This window comes from Channa argus, chromosome 6 (genome assembly GCF_033026475.1).
Source record: "Channa argus isolate prfri chromosome 6, Channa argus male v1.0, whole genome shotgun sequence".
Classification (NCBI taxonomy): domain Eukaryota; kingdom Metazoa; phylum Chordata; class Actinopteri; order Anabantiformes; family Channidae; genus Channa; species Channa argus.
The window spans coordinates 28,804,971-28,822,233 of record NC_090202.1 but is presented as its reverse complement, the minus strand read 5'-3'; the positions used below and the strand labels follow the sequence as shown (position 1 = coordinate 28,822,233).

Here is a 17,263-nt window from a genome sequence, read left to right as displayed (position 1 = left end):
TTACAAAGCAGAGTTTATTAAATGAATACACCGTTTGTTCATCAGTTACAGTAGCACAGTGTAAACAGAGAGATATTAAAACCACTTTTCATCCACCGCCGACTGGACAGAAAACGTCTTATTATTATTAGAGACTGTTTTCCGTTCAAGCTCTCAGTCTGACCTGAAACAGCTCAAACTGCAGTGATTTTATATTCATCTTTTTTTCTAAGGTTTTGATTCTGTTCATATTATTTTGCTACAAAAATTGTCCTTGTTGGGATTTGAGGAACGCTCTGATAAATGACTGGGCCTCCAGTGTTGTGTCTCAAAAGGGCCAATGTTTAGTCCTCCTCTAATGGCCATAGACATGTTCAGTATAATCCCTGCTATTGCAAACTGGATTTTCATTTTTATGCTGATGATACCATTTAAATATGCCACAGGCTTTCAAGGACACTTAGAGGTGTACAGCCTTCTGATTCTGTATACGTACTTCAGTGACCTCAAATCAAACATTGAGTTCAAAATACTGGTTTTCAGGATTTACAGATCAAAATTGGCTTTTTATTTAAGTCTATTATTGTGTACATGCATGTTTCTCCCTTCACCTTAGAAACTATATACACACTGTGGATCACACCATTGTGTCGAACATCAAAAGGTGGGATGGTTCATCTTAACCAACACAAAGGATGTGCAGTGGATGGTGTTTATCTGTAAGGGTCTTTATCTGAGCTTGAAAACTACAATCTCTCAGTTCAATGGGAAAGTTGTATATATAAATATGTAGAATTTCTTGAGTACTTTTTCTCTATGTAAAAAGTCTGTAAAATATATATTTCAACATGTTTAAAATAATCTTAAACACAGGTCTTTCTTTTAAAGAACAGATCCAAATTGGAATCTGAATGAGTAAATCTGATCTTTTTTAGGTGGAGGTTGGATTTTTACATGTACAGTAGTTATATCTCATTTCCTTACTTTGCTTTTGTTCAAAAATATGTTTCAAGTTTTTCTTTATTTTCACTCTGTTATTAAGTATTTAGATACTTTATTACGTGAAAACTTAAACCAAACAGCACATAATCATGATAAGTATAATTAACAACACAGTCTGAAGTTCCTGAACCACAAAACCTTGTCAGGTGACTGCAGAAATAACAGGAAGCTGAATGGACATGAATTGACATGGAGCCTAATCCTAAACCAGCAGTTTCTGTCCAAACTGATGTTCGTTTCAATCCTCTTAAATTCATAAAAAAGTCACAAACTGAGCAACAACAATCAAAATATCCACTGCAAATAAATAAAACAAACGAGAACAGAATTTAAAAAAAAGCTATTAACCTGTTTGGCATAGATTTGTGTTCCCTTTAAAAGTCCCGGACTATGTGACATAAAAAAAACAACTTTAAGGAGTGTGCAGCTTCAGCGGAAACACAGAATGTGATCCATAATTCAAATGAGAGCAGAGAGTTGCTCTGAAATACCTCATTAATTTACCTTGAATTTAACTTATTTGTTGGATGAAATGAAGCAAAGTGATATGTTCAGAACAGCTCTGACATTTGCAAGTTTAGGGAGGAAACACTTTAAAACAAATCAGCTGCTGTTGGTGTTACAGCTTATTTGATGTTTGTTTGTGCACAGGACGTGTTATTAAGAAGTACCTGGTCAGGGTTTGGGTAAGGTTGGGGTCAGGTTAAGCATCATAGCAAAACAACCTCCTACTCCTTCTGCCCACCTCTCCCCTACTACAGCGATGTGGAGCTGGCACAGAGTCTGCACAGTGCAGGGTCAACAACCTCACGGCCCTCATCCCAAGTCTGTACAGTTAGAGAACAGCACCATAATCCTGCCGTGAACAAAAAGTGTAAAACAGCTCCTGTGTTTGTTCAGACTCCATCAGAGCCTCCGACCATTGACTTTTCTCTTTGAAGCCACTGACTTCACTCTTCAAAACTGAGAGGCCAAAGAGAGGATTAATGCAGAAGCCTTTCAAATGTAAATCCACCTCTCAGAGCTGAGCGCTGCAGGTCTGGATACTGGATCAGGAACAGCCCAAAATGATTTTATTGTGGACATGGCTCAGGCTCTGGAAGCATAAAACTTAACACCCCAAACTCATTTGAGTTCCCTGGTTTGACCTTTTTGATTTCATAGAAGCTCCTTTTAACCCATGAGTGTCCACAATAGACAATAAGTTCTGATAATAAATCTGAGCGTTAGCTTGTCTGCACCTGAAAGCTGACAGAAAAAAAGATCAACGGCTTTTGGCTTGTCCTTCAGGGGTTGCCACAGCGGAACGTGTTTCGCATATTGGTTTGGCATGTTTTTTTGTTTTTTACACCGGGTGCCCTTCATGCTGCAACCCTCCAATTTTATCCGGGTTGGGACCGACACCAAGGTGGCCCTTGGTGGTCGGGCAGGGCCACACCTGGCGGGATGGTATTCAAACCCATGGCCTTCTGTATTCCAACCCGATGCTCTACCACTGATCCACCAGGCCCCATGAAAGTTAACAGAAAACATCACCAAAAAAAAAAAAAATGATATAGTTGCTTTTGTTGAGGGAAATTACATGTTCCCCACATTTAAGTTATCTTCACAGAAGATGCGATTTCCATCTTCTTTCTTTTGAGTAGACAGTGTTTTAAAAAACGTCCAGCGAAGTCCAATACTTTAAATGATGAATGTTCGGATGCCTTTTTCCCTTCGGGGAGTTAATAATCCCTTCAAAGAAGCTTAACATTTGTAGAGACATTGTTTTCCCTTAGTGATAGCTGTTAATACTCTGCAGTTAGGGCCAAACAAGGCACCAAGCAACAAGTTTTATGCCCCCTTGTCCAGTCAACAAATAGCTTAAAAAATGTCCTCCTCATAGATTGGTTATTTCAGATATCACTCCAGAGAATGGCCCACTTGCTCTTGTCCACGCTCACGACATATTCACCAGACAGAGACCAGGACACGGCATTGATGGATGAACTGAGACAGAGAGATGGGATGATTATTAACGGATCAGCACCACAGTTACTGTTGTCAGAGAGTCTCCTGTTATCAACATGGAGGCCCTCAGGGAAGCGTCCTAGAGCTTAGAACTATTTCTGAAATGCAGACTTGTAGAGACAAGCTGAGAAAGCCTGTTCAGTTCAGACATAATGTTTTTAAACTTTTTTAATTCTAATTAAATTATTTGCATTTATATACACAAGAATATACTGATGTTTAATGGAAAAAAACTATTTAGTACACACATCTGAAAAATCTCTGTGCACTAGTCTTTTTTTGCTACATTTCCATGTAGTGAATATCACTGAAGATCTTTACATGTTTATCTGTGTCATTTCTTTCATGTATTTTGAGCATCTTTATACTTTGGTAAACGGAAAAAATTTAACACCAGATTTAAAAAAGAAAAAAGAAGAAGAAATTATTGGAAAAGACCGTGCTAAAATAAAGACAAGAAATAGTCAGCAGCAATTGTGCAAAGTGAACCTGGATTCTATCTGAAATGTCATGTGAATCCTGTTTTTCTAAGTTCAGGATTCCCACGGGGAATTGGCCTCGAGTCTCTGAACTTTCTGTTAATTCTCTGTAAAGCTTTTTGAAATTCAGTTACAAATCTAACGTCAGTTGATTTCACATGGTGGGGGGCTTAAAAGCGCAGAATTGTGCGTTCTGGCTCTTCTTGTGAATGATCTGCCTATGTACACTTTTCAGGGCTTTACAGTGTTGCTTCACATCCACCCATTCACACACACAGTTGACAACCTGAGGTTCAGTGTCTTGCCAAGGACACATCCTCCATTAGGCGATCGGTGTTGTAAGCTGTTACCTGTGCTTGTCAGGGAGGCGGGTCTCCAGGTTGCCAGTGGAGACGTTCCAGATGTAAACAGCACCGTCTGCTGATCCAGCCGCTAGGAAACAACCATCTGGACTGAAGAGAAAAATGTCAGGATCCTGAAAGACCTGTAACTTCTGCTCTGTAACCCTGTAATCCAACCTGTCTGGTTTCTGAAAAACTGTCTGCATTTTTAAATGTGGGCTGGTTTGTTCCACAAATATTTAGATTCAGTTTGTGTTCAGGCTCATTTTAGAAATGCAAACTCCAGTTTCAGTCCTATTTAAGAATCTAGCACATTACCTGACACGGTATAATATCTGGATAGCTTTGTGATTATGACCTAGACTGCACAGGGTCAGGCCTTAAATATGTGGGTATATGCTGGTTTGGGCCTTAGGTTTAGGCCCATGTAGAACTCTAGTATGTACAACATGAACTATTGTGTCTCCTGACAAAAAGAAAAAGTCTCAAATCAGCCCCAGTCCCACATTCTGCAGGTTGTAACTTTGTAATTCACAGCTAAATTCAGAATTATACAAATAAGAACACAATTTTTGAGTGTTTTCAGGATTCACATGTGAGAGGATTAAGTTGTGATAAATTACAAAGCCCGGAAAATGTTATAATTTACCATCTGGTCATTATCGGTTCTGAGGAGAACAGCAGAGAAAACCCAGCAGGGAACCTTTACTCAGTCTGTCTTAGGATAGAAACACATTTATATATTTAATTTAAGACCTGACACACGGCATCCCAGTCCCTCTGTAGTCATGGAAACTGCAGAACATGAACCACCTCCTCTCTGTTCTCTGGTGGAATGTTTTCATCAGAAACACACTGATCTTTATAAAGAGTACTGAATAGAGCTGCTGAAATCACGGTGCCTGCACCACCTCCGTCATTTGAACCACTTACTGAGTAATAATGTACGTTATCTCAACACACCAGGTTAGGAAGGTAATCAGCACCTGTAACACCGTACGAACCTGCTCATTCTAATGCTCTGTGCAGCAGCGCAGTAATCAGATTATTCTTCCACCTCTTTTCTTATCGTAGCAGCAGAAATGTAGACAGTAGTGGTCACACAAGATGCTCCGCTTTGTGTTTGAGCTTTATACCAATGTTGAATTATCAAGCAGCTGCCTTTATTTTAAATTCATCCACATCAGAAAAAATGGCTCTTCAACAAACAGTTTGGTTCAATTTTTTCTATTTCTGCATAAACACACAAATCTAAACTAGTTAAAGGGAACTTAATAAGCAAACCAGATGGCCTGTTTCTCCATAAAGAGGAGCTTAAAATGAGGGATGGGTCTCTGCTTCCCGCATGAACTGCTTGTTTCAGCCTCGTCTACATTTCTGCAGGAGGAAGGTCAGGACTTTGTCTTGTTGCAAGATGCACTTTCGGTTTCAGTTCAGTGACGACACCGTGACACCTTCCGGTAGCATTTGCTTGATCCATTTGTACGTGATGTGCAGTCAACTGCTAATGTGCAAACTCTTTGGAAATTTTTCCAGCTTGGTGAGCGTCAACAATTCTTCTTCTAAGCTCTTTAGAAATCTCATTTGTTGGAGCCCTGACACAATTCTATAAACCTTATTTTTTTTTGTCCTTTCGGTTTATCCCATGAGTTCAGTGTCACCACAGCGGATCATTGTCAGCATGTTGATTGGGCTCAGTTTTTACGCCAGATGCCCTTCCTGACGCAACTGTCACCAATTTCTATCTGTCTTGGACCAGCACTGCACAGCGGGGGAGGGGAATGAGCTGTTAGGGGTTCAGTGTCTTGCCTAATCAGTTTCAATGCCTTCTAATCAGTTTCACAAAGTCAGGTCTTATTGTACAATCAGAACAAAGTCAGCAGAAGCACTTTTTAGAAGGAAAACTCACCTGATCACAGCTTTGGTGCTGTCACTTCCACATTTAAAGCCATCAGCTCTGACACAGAAACACAAGGTCAATCTGTTGCTCAAACAACTGCTCATTAAAAAAAACAACACACTTTAGTAAACGCTGAGTTTCTAACCTGAAGCACATGCGCTCGTTGCTCCACCTCCTCAGGTCGACCAGCTGGAGGCAGTCATCACGGCAGCAGCTGAGCAGCTGACGATGTTCAGCACTGATGTCCAGGGACGTGACTTTGCCCTGGGCCGGAAACTCTTGAAGGCAGTTCATTGTCCTGAGTGTAAGAAACCAGTTTCAGTTGCGTCTTATTCGTTTGCAAGGCTGACGAATGTCGGCGTAAGACCAGTACAGTGACATTTGACTAAATCATCTGTGGTCTTTGAGTGGAGGTTCTGTTGGTGTGGTTTGGTCCTTTGATCAGGATCCTTGTGCCAAAACATGCTGAGAGATGATACAGTGATTCTCATCCTCCCAGTCTTCTAGTTTTTATCTGACTAGAATTCTGCATTTCACCACCACTACACAAATCCACATTGTGCTTTTAATACTTACATTCATGTCTACTTCCCACTTTTTCTTTCATATAACATTTGACGATGAAACATACTCTCCTATGGTTTAATAGTGGATTAATGGAGTTTTTTTCTTTAATGAGGAAATAATCATTTATTTAAAAACTAAGTAAAGTTTAATAGCAAGTTGTATCATGGGTTGAGTGTGTAGTTCTGTTTAGGTCTGATCACATGGGTCCCCTTCGTTTTTGTTTATGAACATAAAAAGAAAAACTGGAAGAAAAGTGCCATGTGTACGCAAATGTATACATGTATATATGTAAACACCAGTTAAAGATTATTTTATGGAAATCAGCCAATAACAACGCAGAGAATGCACCAATTATCCAATCGGGATCAAAGAGTTTACATGGTGCTACGTGACTGGTGGAGAAAGCTGTCAATCTCCCTTCACCACTCAGCAAAAGGAGGGGGTTCTGTGGGGAGCGGTTGCTAGGTAACAGAGCAAGATAGTGGGTCACCATGGAGACAAATGGGAGGATGATGGAGGTGGTGAGAGCAGAGCTGCTGCCAACAGAGACATGATTCTATAGTTTCTACTGTTTCAACTGAGACAGGAATCTACAGTGGAGTCTGAACAGAAAGGTTCATCTTCAGCTGGTGTGTCTGACTGTTGAAATAGCAAAGTGGCAGTGACTGGCTGGACCTCATTCTCACCTGGAACTGGACCACGGACAACGCCTCAGTCCCTCCTCTATATTTAAGAGATCACTGTGTTTCTCTGTGGACCTTCACATTCTCCCACCACACTTGCAACTTTCCACCACAACTTCAGGTCTCTCACTCCTAAACACTTTTCTTCCCTGGTGTCTCCAACCACCACAGGTCCTCTCCAGGCTTAAAGAAGGACTGGTGTGTTAAAGTAGTGATTGGCACTGAAATGAAGTGGTGAAGTGGAGGAGAAGTGAAGTGATGAGGGATGGAGTTGCTGAATTTGTGAAATGATGGTTTAAAAAGTGACATGGTGAAAGGATGAAATAGTGTTTAGGATGGTCGTTAATGACGGATGAAAGTGAACTGGTGAAGAGTGGGATGACAGGATGAATGAATGATGGCTGTTACCTGGTGTCCCACATTCTGATCTTGGAGTCGTAGTGTCCACTGATGATACAGTTCTCGGAACAGACCAGGTCACTGCAGTATGAGCCCACTTCAGCTACTTGCACACCTGCAGGGACGGGTCTATTAGTCAGTAACTAGGCCCTGAATCAGCCAATCAGTGGTCAGTTATTAATCAGTGATGGATCAGACTCACAGGCAGCTCTGTGTAGGTCCCACAGCCTGATGGTCCTGTCTGCACTTCCTGTCACCACGCGATGAAACGAACTGCTGAACCTCGCTGCCGTGACCTTCCTGCTGTGACCAGTCAGGGTCAGCTGAGACAGACAGCAGAAACAAACATCAAGCAACGTCTCTCAACTCTAATCTTAGACTTTACTAAAACTATGAACTATATAACTCTTTCTCCCCCGTACTGAACACTTTTAACCTGCACTGCAGATATATATCAGAATGTGGAACAAACAGTGTGGTTTCTGCCTCGTTTGTTTGCAGAATAAAACAAAAGGAAAACTAAACGTTAAAGGTTAAAGAAGAAGAAATTAAAGATCTAAAAATGCCAAAGCCAAGAACGTGTGGGTTCTCATCCAGAGTTCTGGCAAGAGGGTCGAGACCAAACCTCCTGTCACATGAGCAACAAAAGGGAGGTTTAAAGCCAAACTCTATGTGCAGTCGAAAGTGGTGAAGTTGTCCGTTAAGATGGAAACATCACAGTAGAGGTGAAAAATATCAATGAACTGAAAAATTTATGTACAAGCTGGTAAGTCAGAAGTCCACAAACTCCTGGGGTGGTGGTTCAGTTCTCGGTTCCTCCGGACCACATGTCCAAGTGCTTTTGGAAGAGACACTGAAAGCTCTGTAGTAGAGCCATAACAATTTCCTAATAGACATCAATAAAGTACTCAAAATTCAAATAAACAAGGCCGGAAATGCAGAACTTTGATCAGATACTGGATCAGATTAGTTTCCTGCAGCTCTGTGACATGATGTCCAGAGTCATCTGTAACATTACCAACACCACATCATGCTGCAGAGACCACGCATGTTGTTGCTCCTCTCTCACCACTCATCAACCGGTTCAGGCAGCTGGCCGGCCAGGTTTCCTAGAACAGCTCGAGGGGGATCTGTTGGGTTTCACTATAATTCTGTAGAGTTTTGATGTGACTTTGTAACATACCCTAAAAAGATGCAGTTTCTTCCCAATAAAACTGCATTGAAACTGAATTAATAACCCAAACTGTTCTCCTGTGGAACTGTTCATTGCCTCAGTGCCAATGCTGTAAAGACTTCACCAGTCTGACTCAAGTCTAGAGTCAATTAGTGAGATACTGTGAATCAGTCTGAAGGCGTTTATGTAGGATTTCACCATCTCTGATACAAATTACTGAGTTTGTCATGATTACCTTGGGAACAGGGTCATCCAGAAGCCACAATAAAGCTGATTTATCGTAGGATGCCGCAAGGACCCTCGAGCCCTGGAAACAGAACAGTAACACACCAGGAGTTGGTTTGGAACATGTACAGTCAAGTTCTGGTTTTGGTTTTGTACTCACAGTGGGGTCAAACTCAACGCAGGTGATCCCCTCAGTGCTGCCATCCAGAGTCGTTCGGTGAGTCATCGAGCCTGACGACATCATCAGCAGTGTCAGAAAATATCTTGACAAACATTAAAATCAGAGTAACACTGAGACTAAATGTAGCACGTACCCGCTCGGACCTCCCACAGTTTGATGACTCTGTCGGTTCCTCCGGTGGCCAACAGGTCCGAACTACAGCTGAATCTCACAGCGTTGATGCCTTGCTCATGGGCCTCCTGACAGACAGAAGGTAGTGAAGAAGTGACAGCACATCCCATTTACTACTGAAAGCAAAATTCATTTTCACATCTTTATGTTATGCAGTTTTGTGAGAAGGGGGTGAGGACTGCGCAGACATGAACCTGCAGTTTTTACTGTAACAGCAGCTCCTGCACAAACAGCGGGTTTTAGTGAGGCTTTGATAACTTTCTGAGGTGATACTTGTTTGTGTGCCACCAGAGGGAGACACTTTGTCACGAGTGAAACAAAAGTGATAGTTACAATAAAGTCTAAGCATCCAGAGACAAACTGTAAAACTGACATTTGTATAAAATAATTAGTACTTGTTTCTACAAACAGCTTTGACAGGTTTTGAAGGACAGCTTCACCATTTTTCAAGTCGGCCATTTCAGTGAATGTTCTGTGAAAAACTGCAGACTTTAAACTTTGACTTCATAATAAAAACTGTGTTCAGATGTGTGTCTAAAGCTGAGGCTTCAGCTGTTGATCAAATCAAGTTGAAATTTAGTCACATAAAACATTTTGTGCTAAAATGCTGCAACTTTAGTTTGTCGGTTTGACTAAGCGGAAAGTAGCCCTGCTACAGATCAGGTCGAACTATACATCACTGTACCGTCATCAGGCATTAAAAGCTCCAATTAAAACTTGATCCAGTGTCCGTTTACTTTAGAACCACGCAACACCAACAGCTTTTCACGGAACAAATAAAACTGAAATAAAATGGCTAATAACTGCACGAAGGACAGTGTGTACTCACCAGCACTTGCAGGGCTCTAACAGGGACTCTAGCTGCGAGGCAGATCCCCACAGGACCCATCAGGTCCTCCTCCAGACTGCAGACTGAGCGGCCTCGCCTCTTCCTGCTGATTACAAATACATAAACATAAATGTTGTTTGTCACTCCCTTCTCCAAATCGTCTGATTTACATTGGAAATCATCTGAAAAGATGGACAACAACCAGCCTGTGGATGTGTTCAGACCACAGACACTGCTGCTACTTCAGAGTAAAAGAAATGATTCAAATCAAAGCTGGAGCATGAGATCAAGACTCACTCAAACAGTTCTTTGATGGAGGTGAGGATCCTTGGTGACGTAGCCGACGCTGATCTGAGAAAATGTAAGAAACCCTGATAAACCTTTACAACCTTAAGTCGGATCACTGGATCCTGGGCTCTGAGAATGCAGACACTTAACACTGAACATTACACTGGGGTATTTACACCAACCCCTACACACGAAGCTGCTAAACCAATTGTAAACCCTAAATCCAATTTTCAAGTCCAACCTGAAGAGTCGAGTGCGTCTTCTTTCTGTGGTTTCTTCCCCAACTTTGTTCTTTGGGGACGCCGATCTGGAGCCTGGAGCGCTGGAGGAGCTGAAACGCAAAAACACACCAACATCCTCCAATGAACAGGTGGGGTTAGACTTAGGTATGGCCCTGCTCGGCTTCTCAGGATTCTTTTGTACAAATTAAGAGCAGCTGGTTTAGCAGCTGTTAAATGGGTCCAGTCTTATCTGACAGGTAGATATCGGAGGGTGATGAGAGTAACTGTGTTCCGCAGCTGTTCCAGAAAGTGTAAAAGCTGCTTAAGACACAACTATTACACAACTTTCTTTGCACTTTAAAAACACCTTCTTTTTCGTTCTTCCCCATCCGGCACAAAACTGAAACATCTGTCGTCACGGCGCTTTGCCTTAATGTTTTCTCCCTGGCTTCGTACCTCACTATGGATAAAAGCGTCTGTCAAATGACCAACAGCTGCAGGTTGGTTTACTGGAACAAGCTTTCAATGAGTCAATCAGATCCACCTGAGTCACCTGAACATAATTTCTGAGCTGAAAGCTAAACGTTTCCACAAGTCCAATTATTTCATGAAAACATCACTGGTTTTCACTGTGCTCTGAGACGTTTGGACCCCAGATCAGTAAAGTGTTGTTCAGACTGTTGGGATCAGTTGATCTCACCTGTCCATAGTGACCTTTGACCTGGCGGTGCTCAGAAGATCCTTCTGCAGCTTCATTGCTCGAGCCCTGAGAAGGAAAAGAATGTGGTGTGTTCCGGTGTACTAACCAGGTGCATTAAGGTGCCGGAAATAGGTGCATTCAAGTACCTGGACCTGCGTTCATTGAGGTTATTCATGCGGTCTGCGGCCTGTTGCTTCAGGTGGATCATGTCCTCTAGTAGGTGTCCTCCTTTGTCCTCCGCCTCCCTCAGTCTTGTCTCAGCTACTCTCTGCTTCTCCAGCAGGGTGTCATATTCCAACTTCAATGCCCCATTCTTCTTTTTAACTTGCTCCACCTGCTCCCGCACCTCCTGACGGGCATAAAACGCACCTGTCAGCCGACACTCCTCCTCCATAAGCCTGATAACAAAGGCAGGAAAGACTGGTTAGAGATTAGTTTTGTAAAACCCTTTTAAATCATATAGAACACAAATAAATATTAGGATTTTTATTATAATATTTATTAAGAATAAATATTCTGAGAATCAATTCAAAATAACATATTGTTTGAAAAAATTAAATCATAAGTTTTTTAAGACAAAAGGCAGTTATAATATTTTGAGGAAAACGTGTTATTTAATTTTAAAAAATGAATATTTGGTAAAAAGTAACACATATTTTGGTACAGAGAAAAGCTTTTAAATATTTTTTGTGTCAAAAGCCTGAATATTTGAGAACAGTTTGAAACGAAAATATGCATATTTTGAGAGATCTAAAAAATATCAAAAAAATAATTCTGATTACAGCGTAGATATATTTGGGTATTTAGAAAAATAATAGTGGGAAAAAAAGATCAGGATATTTGGGTATAGTTTTAAATAAAATTCGGAATATTTTCACGCTGGAATATTTCATGAAAGTTTGGAATATTAAAATAAATATTGTAAAATATTGTAGTTACAAGAAAAAATAAACTTTTCTTATGATGCTACAAGAAACATTTTACGATCTAATTTGTAAGTACTTAAACGGTATTTAATACATTAGATGTTTTTTTTTCTGCAGTAGAAACTTCTATTAAACTTTGTCAATTGTGTCTTTGTTAAGTTATCAGAGGATCAGGAAGCTTCTTGTCAGAACATGTTGGACGGCAAAAGGTGATGGGAATGTAAAATACATGGAAGACCACTGTTTATGTAAATGACAAAGTGGTGCTGCAGCTTTGAATTGATGCTTTCATGGTTTTATACTAATAATTTCTTCGACTGTTTAATTCTGCATTATTATTGCTTTTTTACATGTAGGAAATAAATGAACTCTATAAAAGTTCCACTTTATGGAAAAAATATTTTCATGGGGAAACAGTGTATTATTCTGCCGCTCAGCTGTCAGCATGGTTTTTGGCTTCAGTTTGATTCATGTTGTACAAACTAGTTGGGTGACAGGTGAGTGGACAGGCGTGCGTTTCTCACCTGGCATGTTGTTCTTCCAGAACACATTCTTTGATTTTAATCTGCTGCTGCAGCTCCACCACCTGATAGGCCAACTGAAACAAAACAACAAGAACCCAGAAGAAGAGTGAGGAGGACTGAGCGGCCGAAACCTTTGGTTATGAGGTTCAAGGTCATCATGTCAAGTCTGTGCACGCACAATGTAACTTCCTCTTTCCACGAGGTGCCAAACACATTATCTCTAAATTAAACACACAGGAACAAAAAACTTCAAAAAGTTCCTGTAAGACTCAGCCTGGAGTCTGACTCAGTCTAACTGCTGCTCCTTCCTAATGTGCTTCTAAAGGTTTAAAGCAAGACTAGAATATGCTCCTTAAATCACATCTAAATTGTCTTTCTGTCCCTCCAACAGGAGTTTGGGGAAGAAACACAAAAATTTACAGTCTAAACGGCATCAAATTTGGTGATTTGATTTTCTCTTCTGCTGACTTTGGACCATAGAGTTTGTCATTACATTAAAGCCAATTCAAGCCTGTTCCCACTTTCATACAAGCACCCGACTGTTGTTTCAGGACAGGCTGGATGTAAAAACTGTTAACAGACAGGCCAACAGTTAAATTTGGACCTAGTCACTGGGAAATACACCATCATGTTTTCATGTGAGTGTGACCGGACTAACAGCAGTTTACATTACACGACTGGCCTGTCATGTTCCTGTTTCCAGGTTTGATCAGAGCTGGGAACTCCAGCACACTGCAGGTCCAAGGTGACATCAGCACATATTTATTATCAAACATGCAGGAATCATCCATGAGAATGATCTGAAGAGACAGTCAAGGAGTGGACAGGGATGTGACTTTTAACACTAATCTGATGGGGACACACCTAAACCCTCATATTGGCTTGTTTGTTAAAAATGTGCATCACCTCAGACATAAGGAGCCTGTAGATCAGCTCACAGATACTGAAGAAAAGGTCAATACTGAAGATCTGATTTTTAAGTGGGTTTGTGGAGGTACATCCTGGATGGACATCAGAGACAAAAACACTGTCAGGGAGTGGACATCACACTGAATCTTATATCATCAGGTTTTTGCATGTCTGCGTCACAGAGTTTTGACCCTAATTTACTTCCCACAGTCTCTTTTAGCTTTTAGTTTTCTGTTTAGTTTATAAACAGTTGATGGAGTCAATCTATTTTCGACCACACCTCATCTCTGATGATTTGTCAAACGTGGACCCGTCATTCCAGTGTTAAAATACCTGGACATGGATGTATTCTAGTTCTGATAGAGTCATGTTTTTTCTATGAGACCCCTTTATGTCCTGTATGTTTTTTAGCCTGAAAGCTGTTTTATTTTTGTTCCTGCACCGAGTGAAACTCTGCTGTTGGTGTGTCTCACCTCTCCTGTGGTTTTTTTCAGCTGGAGAGAGGACATCAGGCCACTGCTGTCAGCGGGGGGACGTCTGTATGCACAATACAAACACACACGGACGCTTAGTTCTGTGTGGGAGAGGTTCTGACTCTGTTCTGAGAGTGAGAGGTCAGGTGTGTCCAGATGAGTTACCTGACGGAGCTGCTCAGGATTCCTTTGGCCAGGTTACTTTTCTCCAACAGCTGGGTGTCTGAAAAGACAAAGACAGCACCATCAGTGCATACAACTAAGCCCAGAACCTGGTTTTTACGGTGGGAACGCAGCCCCAGGACGCATACACTGAACTAAACAATGTGTTTGGACCAAAACCATATTCGAACAGAATTAGTTCATAAGTAAGATAAGAATAAACTGGTCATGTGAACGATGAAAACGACATTTTCTTAAATTTAACCTTTTAATAACAGCTGTTTAGAGACATTTTGCGTGTCTTTATAGTTTTTTGTTTCTAATACAAAAGTGTAAAATTTCATAGTTTACAGTTGATGCTCACAACAAAGTCCATTTAGACACCAACTATTCAAAAAATAGAGGATTTGAACTGTCATGCATCACAGTAAAATCTATACAAATGTAACCATTAATGCCAACTAATTTAAATGTTCACAATATGGAAATCAAATTAAATTAAATATTTTATCATAAATCATCAGATTTGTGATGGCTGGAAACTAAAAAGGTATTAACCATGTTGTGGGTAGTACACACCATGTGTGGAGTACGCTCATATTTCCCTGCTTCATCTGCAATGTGCAAACACACATTTTTTACTTTTGTCAGAACATCTGAACTTCACCTGATCTGCCAAAAAAATTAATAACAAAATATGTGTTGTTTGTGTTTATTTGGAGGCCCACAAAAGTGGCACAGGTGAGCTGCTGTCACTGGTCAGGAGATATAAAGAAAACATAATCATAAAACACTGAAATAGGTGCAGTAAATAAAGAGATACTTGTGTTGTTCTGCATTTAACCTTCGTTGCATAAATTCATGACTTCTCATATTGCATTACTATAATCTATTTTCTAACATCCATTGTCTTTTACTTTACCACACCATACTTTCTTCCTTTTATTTCTGGCCTCACCCTGCTACTGAGATCAGATAAGCGTCATTAAATTAAAGACTTTGATATGACTCATATATCAAGACCATTTCCTTGCAGGTGCGTTTATTACATCAGAGGCAGAATCTCTGAGGATGAAGTGACAGGTTTCATCCATCAGTGCGTCGGCCACCCACCAGTGTGGCGATGATAAACCAGCAGCAAACTCACACAAGTCACGCCGGAGAGGAAGCAGAACAACATGCGGTTTAGTTTTCTACTTACTTCCTCTGACTGGATAGCAACAAAATAAGGGAACTGGTTAACTGAACAGAGCTGCTGATTAAGTGATAAGCCGATTCATCGACTGCAGAAACCTGCTGTGATGGAACGGGTGAGTTACAGGAGCTGCAGTCCCGACTGCCATAAATGTAACATTTTAACACCCATAAATCCAACTTGGATGTTTCAAAATCGCTAAGTCTTTGTGCTGACAAGCCAACAAACTCATTAGTACAAACTCTGAAAACTAATACATAAGAGGTTTTGTGTAAGTTTGGTTCAGAGACATTGCACTTTGTTTCACATCTGGCAAATTATTCCACATTACTGCAGATATATTTACTAGAAACATCTGTTGTACATTTACAGGATCCTGCAAAATACAATTTAACGTTGTTCTTTCAAACTCCATTCCAAAAAAAAAATAAAATAAATGACCAAACAACTCAACTATCGTGATTAGAAAGTAGCAATATTAGTCTAACTTTACAGGTCTCCTGTGTGTAGCTACCTAGGACAAATCTGAAACCGAGCTAACTCAACACCTGAAGAAGTCATGTACCAGGTATCAGCAACAGGTGGGGTGTCTCTGAGCCAAAGTCCATGCAGAAAACCTCAGCTTTTTGCTGAAGTCCTAAAAACTAAGTTAGAAGTGTAAACTGAGTTTGGCTCAACTATAAGTCAACACCTGTTTAACATCTGAGTTTTTCCAGGTTTGACACTAAACCAATCCAAGAATCAAGAGAGGATTTACATGGAGTTACATAAATAAATAAAAAACTGCTTTGTGGTGCAGGTGTGGTGTCTCTCCACCAAACTTCACTCAGAAAATTGTTGTTTTTATAACGGATCAATGATGTAAGCTAAAGTGAAGTGTCCAGCTGTTTAAATCAGCAGCTGCAGTGTGAAACAATCACAGAAGCAGGAAAGAAATACTCTGAACCAAACTATTAAAAAAAACAAACATTTTTTCAGACCTCACGACCAAATAAACCCCTGTGAAGCCTGGGGAGAAAAACTAAATCCACCGATTTCCAAAATGAGTCTGGTTCATAAATCCACTTGTTGTGATTCTACATGAATCCTGATCAGACCGGGCGTTCCCTAAACCGTTCAACAAAAACCATCAAACTTGTACTTGTCCGTCGTACAGAAGCGGATCAGATCCTGGAACATGGCGTGTTGGCTCAGGTCTCGGTTCTTCAGCTGACGAACGATGTGTCTCTTCCAGGTCTCCGCCGACCCGCCGCTGCCTCCATCAGCCAGGACTCGGCCGCTCCGCTGCGCCGCTCCGGCTGAATCAGTCATGGTGTGTCCGTTGGTGACTGTCACAGCGGCCATGATGCTCGGAGCGCGGGCAGCTTCATGCCCTGTCCGCGGTGACACATCTCCAGCTCCTTTCACCGACGTGTCACATTCTTGTCCGCGCTGCTGCTCTTTGTTTGTGACTGAACTTTGTTTATGCGGAGCTGCGGCTCGGAGCCAATCACCGCCCGCTCCCAGCACTTCCTGTTTTTTTTCTCGAGAAAAAAAAAACAAAAAACAAAAAATACACACAAAACAAACGCACCCTGCAGGACACGCCCCTGATGGTCTCACCTGTGCTGCTCGTTTTGGGAAACCCCTGAAACCTTTACTCCGCATGAAAGAACCCGGCTGGTTTTCGATCCAAACAAAAGCAAACTTGTGTTTAGGAAAACTAATATCACCACCTCAATATAACGTGTAAATGCAGACCCAGCTTTTTTTTGCTCACAGTTTTCACAGAATTGTTTTGACACCTGATTTGTGAACCTAACTCTTCCAAAAAAAAAAAAAAAAAAAAAAAAAATGTTTGTGTTCCATAAATTCAGTTCTCAAAAACTAGTATCAGACTCATGGTGTAAAATACATTTAGTTTAGCTGAACTCAAGTAAGATAAT

General features: G+C 40.9%; 1 protein-coding gene across 5 annotated transcripts; it reads right to left on the bottom strand.

The window, feature by feature from the left end:
- LOC137129274 (protein Atg16l2-like) lies at positions 1 to 16,876 on the bottom strand. 5 transcript variants are annotated; one of them, XM_067508240.1, is made up of 18 exons: positions 16,493 to 16,876; positions 14,147 to 14,204; positions 13,982 to 14,045; positions 12,600 to 12,673; positions 11,296 to 11,547; positions 11,150 to 11,215; positions 10,470 to 10,559; positions 10,238 to 10,291; positions 9,941 to 10,046; positions 9,074 to 9,179; positions 8,920 to 8,990; positions 8,770 to 8,841; positions 7,563 to 7,683; positions 7,370 to 7,475; positions 5,857 to 6,009; positions 5,721 to 5,768; positions 3,821 to 3,917; positions 1 to 2,970 (listed from the first exon to the last, which is right to left on the bottom strand). In XM_067508240.1, exons 1-17 carry the CDS (start codon positions 16,680 to 16,682, stop codon positions 3,830 to 3,832), a joined length of 1,719 nt encoding a protein of 572 aa, XP_067364341.1. In that variant the 5' UTR covers positions 16,683 to 16,876; the 3' UTR covers positions 1 to 2,970; positions 3,821 to 3,829. The 5 variants fall into 5 exon arrangements, with proteins under 5 accessions (XP_067364341.1, XP_067364339.1, XP_067364342.1 ...); XM_067508238.1 differs by having other exon boundaries at positions 3,821 to 3,922; positions 9,941 to 10,043; positions 16,493 to 16,875; XM_067508241.1 differs by having other exon boundaries at positions 3,821 to 3,922; positions 16,480 to 16,874.
- Between the last annotated feature and the right edge of the window lie 387 nt (positions 16,877 to 17,263).

Excerpts from the sequence above, each read along its gene's own strand:
- LOC137129274 (XM_067508236.1), bottom strand. The coding sequence starts at position 16,682 with ATGGCCGCTGTGACAGTCACCAACGGACACACCATGACTGATTCAGCC. Across the intron at positions 7,476-7,562 it reads GGACCTACACAGAGCTGCCT|GTGTGCAAGTAGCTGAAGTG; the intron begins GTGAGTCTGATC and ends CCGTCCCTGCAG. Across the intron at positions 5,769-5,856 it reads AACGAGCGCATGTGCTTCAG|AGCTGATGGCTTTAAATGTG; the intron begins GTTAGAAACTCA and ends TTTCTGTGTCAG.